General features: G+C 42.3%; 1 protein-coding gene across 3 annotated transcripts in view; it reads right to left on the reverse strand.

The window, feature by feature from the left end:
- The window catches only part of LOC117574018 (nucleolysin TIAR), an 87,754-nt gene that overhangs the window by 36,839 nt on the left and 36,795 nt on the right, over nucleotides 1-14,120 (reverse strand). For all 3 annotated transcript variants that reach the window (XM_034257606.2, XM_052006767.1, XM_052006766.1), the window contains exon 2: nucleotides 1,251-1,338. In XM_034257606.2, the coding sequence (XP_034113497.2) occupies nucleotides 1,251-1,338 (88 nt within the window). The remainder of the gene's footprint in view (nucleotides 1-1,250; nucleotides 1,339-14,120) is intronic.

Genomic DNA, 14,120 nt, shown 5'->3' on the forward strand with positions numbered 1-14,120 from the left:
AAGGAAGGAAAACTTAAAAAGGCCTGGCCCATAAAATGTTAAATAAATAAATAGTGGCTGACAGAGAATTGGCCCAAATGAGTTCAACTTTTGTAGCTGCCGTTTGCAAAATCTCAAAGAAATTAGCGCAAACAACTTGCAGGTGCAAATGGGGGCGTGGCAGGTTCGGGAGGCTGCTCCAGCTACTGCTACTGCTGCTGCTCATTAATTAAGAAAGTGGCAAATGAAAAGCCAGCAAAACACGCTTCAAATTAAGAGGGGCTTCCCAGTGCGACGACAACGGCAGCAACGAGCTCAGCACTGACCTGACTTTGTGGGGATGCCAAAAGGGGGAGAGGGAAGAACGGAAACGGAGGCAGCTGAACAGCGAGTGGGTGTAGCAAAAAGCGATGGGCCTGCGCCTGGCGCTCAGCGAATAAATCAGGTTTTATTTGCTTTCACTTGCTCCACTCTGATATTATTTTCTTTTCTTTCCTGCGTTTCGTTCTGGTTTTTTTTTTTTTGGGGCATATTTGGACCGTTTTGTTTGCTGCCGCGTCGCCGTTTGCGGTTTTCATTTCACCAGAGTCCGGCTGCTGTTCCAGTTGCATTTTTGTTGTTGCCATGCTCAAACAAAAAAGTCGAAAATTAAATTATTAATTTATTGCCCCGCCGCTCAAGCTGAGCTTTCTAAGGACCTATCCATTCGGTATGGCTTTCAACAAAAAAATACAAAAATAAGCAGAAAGCACACAAAAAACAAAAAACATAAAAATGACCTGGCCATTTCTGTGGTGCCACATTCAGCGGTTCAGTTTTTCAGCCTCAACGGAGGCCCCCATGGCTTGCTAATTATTCATAAATAAAGCTGCTGCTGCTTCGGCTTCGACTTCTGCTGCTGTTGGGGATAGCTTCGACTTCGACTGGGGCACTTCATTCGCCGTTTGTTTGTTTATTTAATAATTTGCACAAGTGCCGCAAACTGTACTTTGATTGAAGTTAATGCGCCCCATCCGCGAGCTGTGAATCGATGGTCCAGGCTCTGAGCCTGGTCTAGACTCTTGGCCCATTTTTATTATATATTAACCAATAGCTCAACTCAACAGTCGACTCTCGGCAGTCTGCTGTTGCCATCAAATGGCAATTAACCGGACTAAACGACGTTAACTAAGAGAGAATAATGTATCAAAGATACACTTCAGTCTGACCTGGACTCTTGGGGAGAGCTTAATGTCTATTTGAATATTGAATGAGTGGAATGAGTTACTTACGATATTTCTCCAAATGGCGTGAATGCATCCTTAAGCTGTTGTGTTTCAATCTCGGCACTCAAATCGCCCACGAAGATGTGAAACTGTTCTGTAATGACAAAAAGTACGGAAAAGAGTGAGAGAGTGATGGCTATTAAAATGTTTAAGTGTCTTATAAACTTTCAATAAATAAAATGTAAATCTTCGTCAGAGCATTTCCTTTCTCTGCCTCACTTATCAGTTTCGAAAATATTCAGCTGAGCTTTGACAATGTGTTTGGAGCAATCAGTTTGAGTAAGTGCTTGTTTTAAGAGGAACTTTTTAATTAATATAATTTTATGAATATTAAATTCAAACATATATTCATATTTCTCTATGCAATATCAATATGGATACGTACAATAAATTATAACCAGATTTATACTTTAATAAGTTGTTTTGTATTTAACATCTGATGTTGTTTCAACACCTTGAGCTTCAGTTTCGCTCTTTGGCTAATGAAACCTTTGTTAGATTACACAAAACATCTAACAGAAGAAAATAATATAAATAAACTGGAAAATGAAGTAAGTTCTGAATGAATTGAGGGCGGATGTACTCAAATATCAATTACACACTTTTTAAAATTCACAAAAAGATGCAGACGTGAGGAAACATTTTCTCTTATAAAATGTAATCTTATATTTTACAAAGCTGTCTTTTTAACTGTTGATGGTTGCCCTGAATAGTTTTCACTATAATGTGTTGTTTTATATTCATACTATGTTCATAAATATATAAATATAAATAATAAGGTTTCGTGTACCTATAATCTCTACTTTCTCATCTCTCATTAACACACATATTTTTATATATTAATTGAAATAAACGGAAACGATTAATTCACTTGGAAAGATTTACAAAGTGTATAGAAGTTGAAATCTCTCATTTTGGCAGCCGTTAAAAACTAATTAAACTGACTGGCAAAAGCAACTGTTCATCAAGAGCCATGACTCCAACAGCTTCAAGTTCGATTGCAGCTGCAGCTTAAGGCCAAAACCCTTGACGTGTACTTGAAACCCACATGAGATGCCTCGGCAACAGTTGCTAGTTGCCAGTTGTCGGTTGCCAGTTGCCAGTTCCCAGTTGCCATTTGCTGAAATCGCAACGTGCAATTGTGTAGGCAACAGTCCAGATTGTGGAGTTTGCCTGCTGTTGGTGCTGCTGTTGTTGTTGTTGTTGTTGGCTGTTGGTTGTTGCTGATTTTCGTTCTGACATTATCAAATGCCGCTTGTCAGTCTCTCACTCTCTCTCTCTCTCTCTGTGCAGTCTGTGCAGCTCGATGGTTGGCGTTGTCTACACGGCATTTCTAGCTGCCACTTGGCTGGCTACTTTAGAGAAAACTGGCAGTAACAGATACAGAGACTAGTTGCAGGAGATACACTCACTCGTTCATGCGAATATGCGGCTGCTGAGAGATGATACTGTGAGGCACAGCAGGAACTGTCGCTCTGTTGAGCTGAAGCGCAGGTGGACACAAGTGCCGCCCAAGTGTGGCAACGTGTCATGTTTGTATGCAGACGACGACGATATGGCGATGTGGATGGCGATGATGCCAGCTGTAACTTTTCCCTATCTCTCTCTCCCGCTGGCTGTGGAGGATCGCGTCCGTGCCAAAATGACATAGTTTCGCATTACAAGCAAATTGCACTTGAATGTGTCAGTCAGTGTATGTATGTGTGTGTGTGTGTGGCAAGCGACAAGTGCATGGCGCACAGTGGGCGTGGCCAGTCATGTTACAGTGGAAACAACGTTGACAAATATGCCACAAAAAACGAGAGAGAGAGAGAAAAAACCCTCATGAATTCTGGTCAACAGATCCAACTACAATGTAGTGGCTGGCTTCCCTATAGAATTTTTGGCCAAGTCTGCAGCTTGTGCTGGCCACGTTTTCAGAGCTGCGCGTTGTCCCGTGTTGTCCGGGGCACGCCGCCCTCGTTCACAATTTGTCCGTCTGAACGACAGGAAGTTGTGCTAAGCGTCATTTCCGTTGTTTTGAGTGATTGCAATTGAGATACGTTTTTTCTGTGGTTTCCTTTTCTGTTCTTTCTTTTTTTTTTTGGGTGGACATAAGTGGTTTTAGTTTCAGCACGTGTTCTGCAGAATCTCTGATACTTAACTGTTTAGCAGTTTAACTTTTAGTTTGAGTTGACGTTGCCAATTTTTGTGAATTCAAAATTGTTGTTTGTGCATTTGAATTGCAGCAATAAATTGTATTGCAAATCCCAAAATCAATCGCTGCACAATTCATTTCGACTTTCTCTCTCCCGTTTTTTTTGTTGAACATATGTATATATGTGTATCGTTGACTGTCTGTCGCTGCAACTAAATCTGTTTCAGCCAACAAAATTTATTGCCAGCAACACAAAAACAAACTGCATTCGTAGTAGCTGTGTTAACATACCCCAAAACAACAAGCTTCGACCATAAACAACCAGCCATAAACTCTGTAACGTATTCACAGCCACAGATGACAACAACAATTTGAATTTTTACTGAATTTAGTCAATTGGTCAGCCGAAAACAATTTAATCAGCGCATTTTATTTAACTGCAAACCAGAGAGAGATAGAGTGAGAGTGAGAGTGAGAGAGATCCTTTCTGATCTGTTGGTCAATTAAGTTCCAGTAGATAAAATTGCATTAAACTGACCTATGACCCTTGGCCTACAACAACAGTTAATTTCGCCCTGCATTCGCTTCACAATTAAAGAGTCAGTGTGCCATAAAAAATAGAATTGTGTGTGGATGAAACTTGAAAAGTGAGCGAAGCGAAATGAATTTCTCAGCCCGGAAATGAAAATGAGCCAACATCAAGCAACACACATAACACCCAGGCATAAGGAATAGCTTTAGCGGATGTTAGATTGTTGAATTGAGTTGCGGGGAAATTAGCGCTTGAGGGCAAGGCGGAGGTAAAATGTAATTCAACATAAAAATATCGTAAATCTTAAATTAGAAATTTCGCACATTAAAAACTTGGAAATTGCATTTAGGTTGTGTTCTGTTGGCTGCTGCTGTTGGTTGCTGGCTCATTCATGAAAATCCCCGGCAAACGGCGAACAAAATCCAACAAAATTCCCAAAAGCAAAGGCGCCAAATGGGCGTGGCCGGCTCCAGAGCAAACCAGACCAGAGACCAGAGGGGACGGCATGAAAGTCCATTGCCGCACATTTTTAATGAGTTGGACATAAAAAAGTTTTAGCTTTTGAAAAGCTGGCGTTGAAATGAAGCCAATACTGCCATTCAGTGCGAATGCGAGAGAGATAGAGTGAGAAAGAGACAGAGACAGAGAGAAAGAGAGGACTACAGGGTATTGTCTCATGGTCCCAAACCATGTTCAATTTTGCTGCTGTTGTCCTCGACTCTGCTGTTTTATTGCATAATCGTGAGTCAATCAACGACCTGCCAGAGAACAAAGCAGAGCAATAGACGGGGAGAGAGTGAGAGAGAGAAAGAGAGGGAAAAAAGTCAGAGGGAGAAGAGCGAGAGCGATTGCGACCTTCATCAATGCAAGTCAGCTAATAAATACGTGCTGCAGTCTGCTGCTGCTGTCGTTCTTCCCTCTTGGGAGAGCAATGTGGGCGTAAGTGGGCGTGGTGCGTGCCCTCCACCCGGCGTCAATCGTCGCCACCCAATCGAATACAATTAAATTTCAGTTCAGTGATTGCAGTTTCGCTTTAATTTGGTACTGCAATTTGGCGCATTTAATTGAATTGCGAGCACATCAAATTGCACATTGCGCATACGCCCCGTGCAATGTCAAAGTTTCTGAATACCATCGAATTGTTGTTATAATTTGCTCTAATTTAGCCAGCATTATCGCTTTTTCGCCCATGCACCTCAATTAGCCTGCCGCCTTCTCCCATCTCCCTTATTTCGCTTGATCCTTCAAAATGTGAATGTGAATTCAATATGAGTGCGCGCATGTTGTTTCAAACTGATTGCATGACATTGCTTTTGTTTGTGTGGTGCTCGTTTAATGTAAAATACAGCAAAAGAAACCAAACACTTTTCAAACACATACAGAAATAATCCGATTTCGTTTGTTTCACTGGAATTGTATTAAGGGAAACTTGAGAGCATAATGTTTGAAATGAAAGAAGTATGCATAAAATTTGTTGTGTTGCAAAGTGTTTACCTTCATTTAGGCAGAGTATGGAAGAACGCGAATGTGTGTGTGTACTCAAGTGAAGCATGTTGTGGTATTAGAACGTTGTGTGGCTGGAGTGCTGGTTGGTTGGTTGGACTAGGTTTGGGGTCATATTTTGGCATGTGTCCAATGCGCGAACTGAAACCGGACTGACTGCAAAATGTGGTTGAAATGTACGCGAAAAGCGGCAAACCGCAAAAGTAGCTGAACAAACACAAATACTCGACTCGAATGCCAGGCAAAATCGTTGCGAACGTTCATAAAAAAAAGAGCCGAAAAAAAACGTACACACTCATACACTCGAATGGGATGCAAACAGCAAGAGTGATGGACACGTGTGTGTGTGTGTGTGTGTGTTGGCTTCGTGTTGCACACTTGAGCCCCTGCTAATATCTGTGCATTAGTGTGAGTGTGGCAACAAATGCAAACACAAATACAAATATAAACACATATGCTAACTAACCACAGCAATTGTTTGACTGTGTGTGTGTGTGTAGGGGAAAGAGAGTTCTAGCTCGTCTGGCAGACAAACAAACACACACTCACACATGCAGAGCTGGATTACAACGTTGGCGCATTTTGATGTATTTTCAACGGAAATTATGTTACAATGCCACTTCTACCTACAACTACAACAACTACTACTACACTAACAACTACAGCAACAACAACAAACATAATAAAAACAGCGACTATCAGTGAGAGAGAGAGAGTCCATTGTTGGCCCAAGTGCTGTGAGCTCCCCTTTCACATTCGTAGTTCCGTTCTCGTTCTCGCTCTGATGTCCTGGACAGTCCAACAACAATGGCACTGATAAAAAGGATAACAGCATAAGTGGGCAGAAGTCCTGGTTCGAATTGCTGTACATTTTTCATATGAACACTCGACTGTAAAATGCATTGCCTCTTGAATTAAATCAACAACAACTCAAGCTGAAAATATTCGTACTCCTCCCTCTCACAGCTCACAGCTCACAGCTCACATGACCAACAACAATGAGCCGAAAAGTGCTCCAAAAAAGTATTCAACATTGAGCATTACGTGTGCTCCTCTAGATATTACCATTGGCAACCATTGGAATAATACGTATACGTAAAATACGTATACGTATTGACATCCTCCCTCGACGCTGGCATTGTTATTGTCGACTGGGGCTTCAATGCATTTCTCATTTTGCAAAACGGGTTTCTTCTGCTTCTGGTTAGATTTAAGTATTATGTAAGCTGGCTATTATTATACAAGTGCCTGGCTATCAGTGTGAATAAGTGTGCACGGAGTGCACTTTCATTAAATTTTAAATGCTTAATCTGCGAGTGTTTGCTTGAGATAATTATAAATTGCAATAATGAATTTTAGACTTTAATATAAACAAAAGGCATTTAAGAAGCCTACATTAAGTTTTATAAGTTTGTTTTCTTATGACAACTGAATGCTATTTACAGGGTGTCAACTGAGTGCCACGTTTGGTTTTAAGGTGCAACAGTGAAAGAGAATAAACGAGGGGATTGGAAGTACGTGAAGCGCGCGCGACCTCAAAGTGCATTTGTTGTTGCAGTGGTATTACTTTCTAACCACACACAGCTACACTGACATCCATACACACACACACACACACTCAGAGAAACAAAAAAAAGAAAAGTAGAAAAACGAACCTAATAAGCTTTTGTGCAATTGCGAGCATTCGCGCTTTTTTCCGCCAACCAGCTGAAAGCTAATTCAAACACATGGCACAAAAGGTGGCAAAAACTGACGAGAGAAACACACATACACACACACATAGACAGACAGACAGACAGACTCACATGTGTGTGTGTGAGTAATACAATGCAGCAGTAACAGCAACAACAACAGCTACAAACAGCGAGTACAACAATGAAAGCAAAAGGTTTTTCAGCAGCCACAAATGCACACGGCGTATAACATTTAGCCTGCGGCGTGAATAGCTAGCGGGCGATACAAGGCCAAAGCGTGAGGTGGGGCGAAGAGGGGGAAGGTAATGGAAAGCGGTGACAGTGGTGACTGCGGTGGTGCGAGTGTCTCTCTCCCTCTCTCTCATTCACTCTGCTGTGGGTGGCGTGCATTAACACACGGGCCAATAAGTATGCAATGCGCTGTGACATTTTTAACGCCGCCAACAAAGGCTGGAGCAACAACAATGTCAACCATGCTAACCAAAGCAGCAGCTGCTTCTTTCCTACGCTGCTTCCTGCCCCACAGCTCCTCCCTCCTACCGCTCTCTCTCTGCTGGCTGGCATGCTGGCAGCTGGTAGCTGGTAGCTGGTCTGATGCTGACGCCGTCTGTTGCGCAGGAAATCACGATTACAACGAGTCAAAAGCACACCACACACACACATGAGCTGCAGGAAGAGCAGCGAGCAGCGAGCTGCAACAGCAGCAACAGCTAGAGCAGGACGTCATGTGTCTTTGGCGCGTAAACGTGTCGTTATTTGCATGGTGACAAAATTAGATTTAAATATGGCACACCCGCAGGCCATCCGCTGCGAGGCAAAATGTCAGCTCATGTCCTTCTGTGCCGATGCAAATGATGATGATGACGATGAGAATGAACTGTGTTGTACTCCTCAGTGCACTGAGTATCGACTACTTGCGGAAAGGCTGCTGTTTTTAATTGGCATTAAAGGCAAACTCATTCAGATAATGTTGGATCAGAAAATGTTCTTCTAATACACAAAATAGTGACAGCAAAGTGAAGAAACTGTTGCAAGTCGTTGCTAAATGTAATTGGAAAAACTCTATCAATAGTTGCGCGGATTTAGGTGAATTCCATGCAACTTCTAGTTCTCTTTCTATGAATCAAACGCAAAATCAATTTGATTCCATATTTACGCTTATGTGAAAAGTTTTTCAATGAAACTCGAAGCAACTCACCGAAAAAATGCTGAGCTCTCGCTCCCAATAATAATGGCATTATACCAAAAGAAATTCGATCAAATTTCTCTTTTGATTGTGTAAGCGAATAATTTTGTAAAGCAGCCCCAGGGACGTTTACTTAATAAAATTGTGAATGGAATGTTATTTGATCAAAAAAGTAAATATGCACATTTATAAATAAATATGTAGTTTTTCTATTTTGTTATTTAATTTTCTTGTTGTGAATTGATATTTTGTTGATTTTACCCACTGTTGTTGGCATTGAAGCGCTTCTTCTGTCTTCATCATTATGAAACGTAAAACGAAAGCGATTTACAGTAATGCCAACACTTTGCCACCCAAGCATTTGCTCTGCCCCCATCCGCTGTCAAGGCAGCACCTTCTCCGCCCCATCCAATACACTCGAATACATTGTTGTTAAATGAAGAAAGTATTTTTCAAATGCGAATTTCCGTTATGCGCGTCGCGTTGAGCATGAAGACATTTTTGACTATTGTCTGCCGCGTGGCAATACGATGCGAGAGAGCGAGAGAAGAAAGCTCAAAACAGCAACAATGTCGCTGCGAAACTATTGCCAATGACAACGACAACGATGACAACGACGGCGCGATGGCGATGGCGATGACGATGGCAAGGACAACAACTGCGACAGCAACGAGAACGACAACGACGATGAGGAAGACATTGATGATGGCAAGCGCTTCCGCTTTTGTTGTTGCTGCTGCTGCTCTGTGTGCACGACACACAAAACATTGAATGACATTATCCTTTATTGCTTATCCCATGCTTTGCGCTCTACGCTCTGTGCTCGACGCTCATCGCTCGTTGTTCGTTGCTAGTTGTTCGCTGTTCACTGTTCGCTGTTCACTGTTCGTTGCTCCCTCTCCTTGATGCTGTACATCGGATTCGCTGGCAGCTGTGCTCTGTACATTGGCACGCAAATGGCAGCAGCGGGAGAAGATAGAGCTCAGTTTTTACTTTTTGGTCTAGGCGAAAAGTCAAAAGGGCAACGCGGCGTATGCGTAATATTAACTATGACACAGTGTGCTGGGTGGGTTGAGTTGAATCGAATGCAGAGTGCAGAATATAGTGGAAGATTGGGGGGGCTTGGGGACCGGGAAACGCGGCCAGCCGCATTGTGTCCGCCCAGGACAAACTTTTTCATTTCCCCGCGGAAAAATTTTCAAAAATTTCATTTCACAACGTCTAAAGAAAAACTTTGAGCCAAAGACATAGAAACTAGTTAGAAGTGGGAAGCGAGGACGAGGTCAACAAAGCTGAAAGTCGTGTCGTTCTTTGGCTACTTTTTCGCTCTCTTTCTCACCCACGCATCCACACCCAAACACACACAGCTACATACACACACACACACAGTAAGAGTGAGAGGCAGACAAACGCATTTCAGCGAAATAAAGTATTCAAATAAAATATGCTAAAATCTTTGAAGTACTTCAAATAGCAAAAAGTGAAAAAAGGAAACACAAAGAAAGAAAGAAAGAAAAAAAAGAAATAGAAATGAGAAGAAAGGAAAATGGCATACAGTGAGTCGAAAAGTTTTGCGTTCGGTTGAGTACGAGTTCGAGTTCCAGTTCCAGTTCGACTAAAATGGCAAAAGCCAGCAAAACGCACATAAAAACCATAGAGAGGCATAAAGAAATGGCTGACGGGCTCTGAGGAGCGAACTAAAAAGGGCAAAGAGGGAGCAAGAGCAAAAGGAAAAACCAAAACCAAAGCAGAAGTAAAAGAAAAAGACCAAACCAAAAAGTAAATATCGTTTATGTTGTCATAACGCGCTATGCCCAGCAGCAACACTTCTCCCCCCTCTCACTCTCTCTCCATTCTTGCAGTCGCTCTCTTATCATTTGAATTTCTCGACGTGTTTGTCGAGCTGAAGCTGAAGCGATAAAGATGCGATAAAGTGAGAACAAGTTTGCGATATGCCTGACAAACTTTTTGACCGAAATTTTTGCATTTTATTCTGCCTTCCTCCCTCCACCCCTCAATGGCTGACGGACGTTGAACGTTTGAACGCTCAAAACGGCCAAAGCAAAATTGCCAATTTGTGTAAATTATTAGTTCAAGTTGTTACTGCGCTCTTCTCTCCTCCTCTGTTGTCTGCTGCTGCTGCTCAAATCAGACCACAAAAGCGACAACTAAATCGACAGAGCAGATGGACGAGAGCAAGTGTTTTATTGTTGTCACTGGCAATGGCCAATTTAATATAAATAATCTAATTTGATTAGACTGACAAACTGATTGCATATGTGTGTGTGTGTGTGTGTGTTTCTGTGTGTTGGACGCCCACTTTTAGCATAGCTAATTAAGCAGAAATATTGCAGGAAAGTTTCAATGCGCCAAAAGTTGAGGAACAGCGACCAAACACACAACTTTTACAAAATTGTATTAAAAATTCATATTTGCCTAAATTTGTTTTTGCAAGTGTGAAGGGAGAGACAGAGAGAGAGAGAGGGAGAAACAAAGTGTAGTCAGCATGAGCGCACATATGTAAAATTCACAGCTGTTAGATTTAATTTGACTGCAAATAATACATAAGCAATCCCATCTATGCCAGCAGCTTGCATTTCTGCTGTGTGAGCCAGTGTGTATTTGTCTTGCGTGTGTGCTATTGTTAGCTTTTGCTGCTCGGGAAACTGGGGAAAACTGTGAAACTCAAACACGCAACACTTTTGTGTTGGCCCAGAAAATTGTTAACCAAATTTCTGGCTTGCCCGCCAGGCGACAAAATTTATGCATGCTAAATTATAAAGTACGTATGTGAACGTGTGTGTGTGTGTGTTCATATGTATTTTATACTGCAGCGACAGTAAACGACAGCAACAAAATGGAAAAAAAGAAAATAAACCAATGCAGCGCTTGATGTTTTAGGCCAACATAACAGAAAGCGCAGTGGCATGTGCGATTTGTTGCCAACTTTTAGGCGCAAAATGCACGCAGATTATGACATTTATTGCTGTGTCTGTGTGTGTGTGTGTTTTTAGCTCAATTACTGCAAGCGTTGTGTGGCAAATTCATGACTACATTTACATTGTGCCTCCAAGCTGCTTTTGCCAACACTGCGAACGCTTTTTGACAGCAGCTGCGATTTCAATTATTGCTGTTATCATTGTAATTGCTTGCGGTGCTTGCAGTTGCCACTGTTATCGTTGTCGCTGTCGTTGTTACTGCTATTACAATTGCAATTATTCATGTTTTCGCAGTGCTTGTTTTCATTTAATGCTGCCAGTTTCTATGTATTTCGTTGCCAGCTGCTCATTAAGATAATATCAAATAATATTCATTCTCTAGAAGAATCAGAAACAGCAATTTACACCTCTCTGTTTGTATCGTTTGAAAAAGAGCTTTCAAATGAAATGCCAAGCATGCTTTTATTGCCTTGTTGTCATGTCTGGTCGAATCGTCATATCAAATTTGACTGTCTAACAAGCCGCGTTGATTTGCTTTCTCTTCTCAATTGTGTGCAAGGACAATGCACAGAGAACATGACACAATCGTGGCAATAACGTTCAATTTGCGTTGACAAACAACAACATGTGAGGCAGGCAACGAATGAGGAAGAGTGAGAGGTCTCAGTCTAGTCGCCACAGGCGAAAACATAACTGGCAAAAACCTTGTTGGCCAACACAGAGAGCGACCATGATGAGAGACAGGCTGACATTGCCTTTGCATGTATTAGTAGTTGAAGTATTTCGAGTCAATTAGAGAGAAGGAGCCAAGACAGTGCAAGTCAAATGGCAATAACAAACAGACAGACTAGCAGCCTAACACCGGGCGTATACGCAATATGCTCATATTTTGCATAGCTCCAGCTGTATTTCTGCTATGCTTACCCTTTTTTTTACACACACACACACACACACACACATGAAACGTAGCCACATTTATTGATGTCTCAATTTCCTTTGGCAAATCACCTATTAGCAATCGACAGGCAGCTGCTGGTGTTGATGTTGCTGTTGCTGCTGCTCTTTGATGGCTTTGTTGGTTCTTACAACTGCTATTGCAATTCGTACAAATTTGGCTGGCAAATAAAGCGCCTGGCAAAAGCTGCAAAGTAAAAATTACCCTTCAACTGGTAATGGCTGACAATTTGTTTGGCTGCTTCTGCTGCTGCTGCCACAGCCACTTTTTGGCATTGCTGCAGCAACTGCAGAGAAAGTGCGAGTGTGTGTGTGCTCTACGCTCATTGGCAACAATTTTTGAATGGGTTTTTCGGTTGCTGCAGCTGATAAACGTGCCAGCTGAATGCAGAGATAGTTGTGGTACATGGGTGGCTGACTGATTTTATGCTTCATTTCGGTTAGTTGCCTGTGTTCAGCTTTGATCATGGCATTATGACCCTCGTTCGTTCGTTCGCTGCAGCAGCAAAGTGCATTTGCTGCGAGCAATACGCCACAAATTTCAATCAAACGTGCTCACCAAAAGTTGCCGCAACTTTTAAGCCAGGTAGAGAGCAGCAGCTTCCACCCCACCGCCATCACAGCCCCCTCGTTAACAAACTTTTGCATTAAGACATTAGCGCAAAGTTTTTTCCTGTTGCTACTTTTACGCTTTTGCTTTGCTCCGCGCTCTCTCTCTGCTGCTGCTGCAGCTGCAACAATTTCTCAACAACTAATTTCTTATTTGTTTGGCTCTTCTCGACTGCAACACACACACACACACACACACACATAGAGAAAGAGAGACAATAGCATGAGATGTTGGAGTGCTGTTTGGTTGGCCAAGCCAAATGAAGTTTTCCATTTTCATTTGGCTGCGAGCGGTTTTTATTGCGGCCAGCCATGTTGCACATGAAAAGTTTTTGGCATTTTCATTCGTTGATTCGTTCATCCATTCATTCATTCACTGATTCGTTTATTTGTACACGAGAGTTGAAGACTTGATATTTGACGATGCCATGAAATGAGCTCGCTTCTCTTTCTCTCTGTCTCTTTGTATCTTTCTCTTTCTAGTGTTGAAATGAAATGTATGCAAGTATGTGTGGCAGTTAAGTGCACGATAGCATTTGGTTTTCTTTCTTGTTTTCTGCTTTTGCTGCTGATTTCGCCGCTAATAACAATGCACCACATCGTATTTTTGCCATTATGTGTACTTAAACTCTCATACCTAGAGAAAAAGAGACCAAGAATAACCTTGACATTTTCACTCAGGTTATAAAACACTCGTCACCCTCCTTCTCTTCTTAACCCCGCTTGGAGAACGCGTTAATGGCGGCCAGCCAGCGACAGCTGTGTTCTTGCTATGTGTGTGTGTGTGTGTGTGTGTGTGTACTGCAATGCAAGCAAGCTGTGCTTGGTGCTTTGTGTAATGGTTATGGTCACGACGTTCGGTTTGGTTCGCTTTTGCTTTTGCTTTGGCTGGCTGCCGGCCATGCTGAACGCTTCTACGCGCTACGCAATTTCCGTTTCCGGTTGCTGCTTGTCGCAGGGCGCCCAACAGACAACTGCAGGAGTCGCTCCAAAAATAGCACAAGCTGCCTGCTTTCACTCCTCTCCTCACCCTCTTAGCCTAGTTCTTCGACTGCCATTTGGCGCGCAAACAAACCGTTAACACTTTGCTGTAGATTCTGACTCGCTCTCTCTTTTTCTCTCTCCCCTCATTTGCCTCGCACCATTATTCACTCAACTGCAACTGCAACTTTGTGGCACTTGTTATATGCTTGTTGTTGTTGTTGCTGTTGCTGTGTTATTGTTGTTTCTTTTTGTGGCTGCTGCTTGTACTTCTGCTGCTGCTGTTGCTGTTGCTGCCTTTGACGCGACTGCAGGTAGTAAATTTCCATTAAATGTGCATT

Source organism: Drosophila albomicans, chromosome 2R (genome assembly GCF_009650485.2).
Source record: "Drosophila albomicans strain 15112-1751.03 chromosome 2R, ASM965048v2, whole genome shotgun sequence".
NCBI lineage: Eukaryota > Metazoa > Arthropoda > Insecta > Diptera > Drosophilidae > Drosophila > Drosophila albomicans.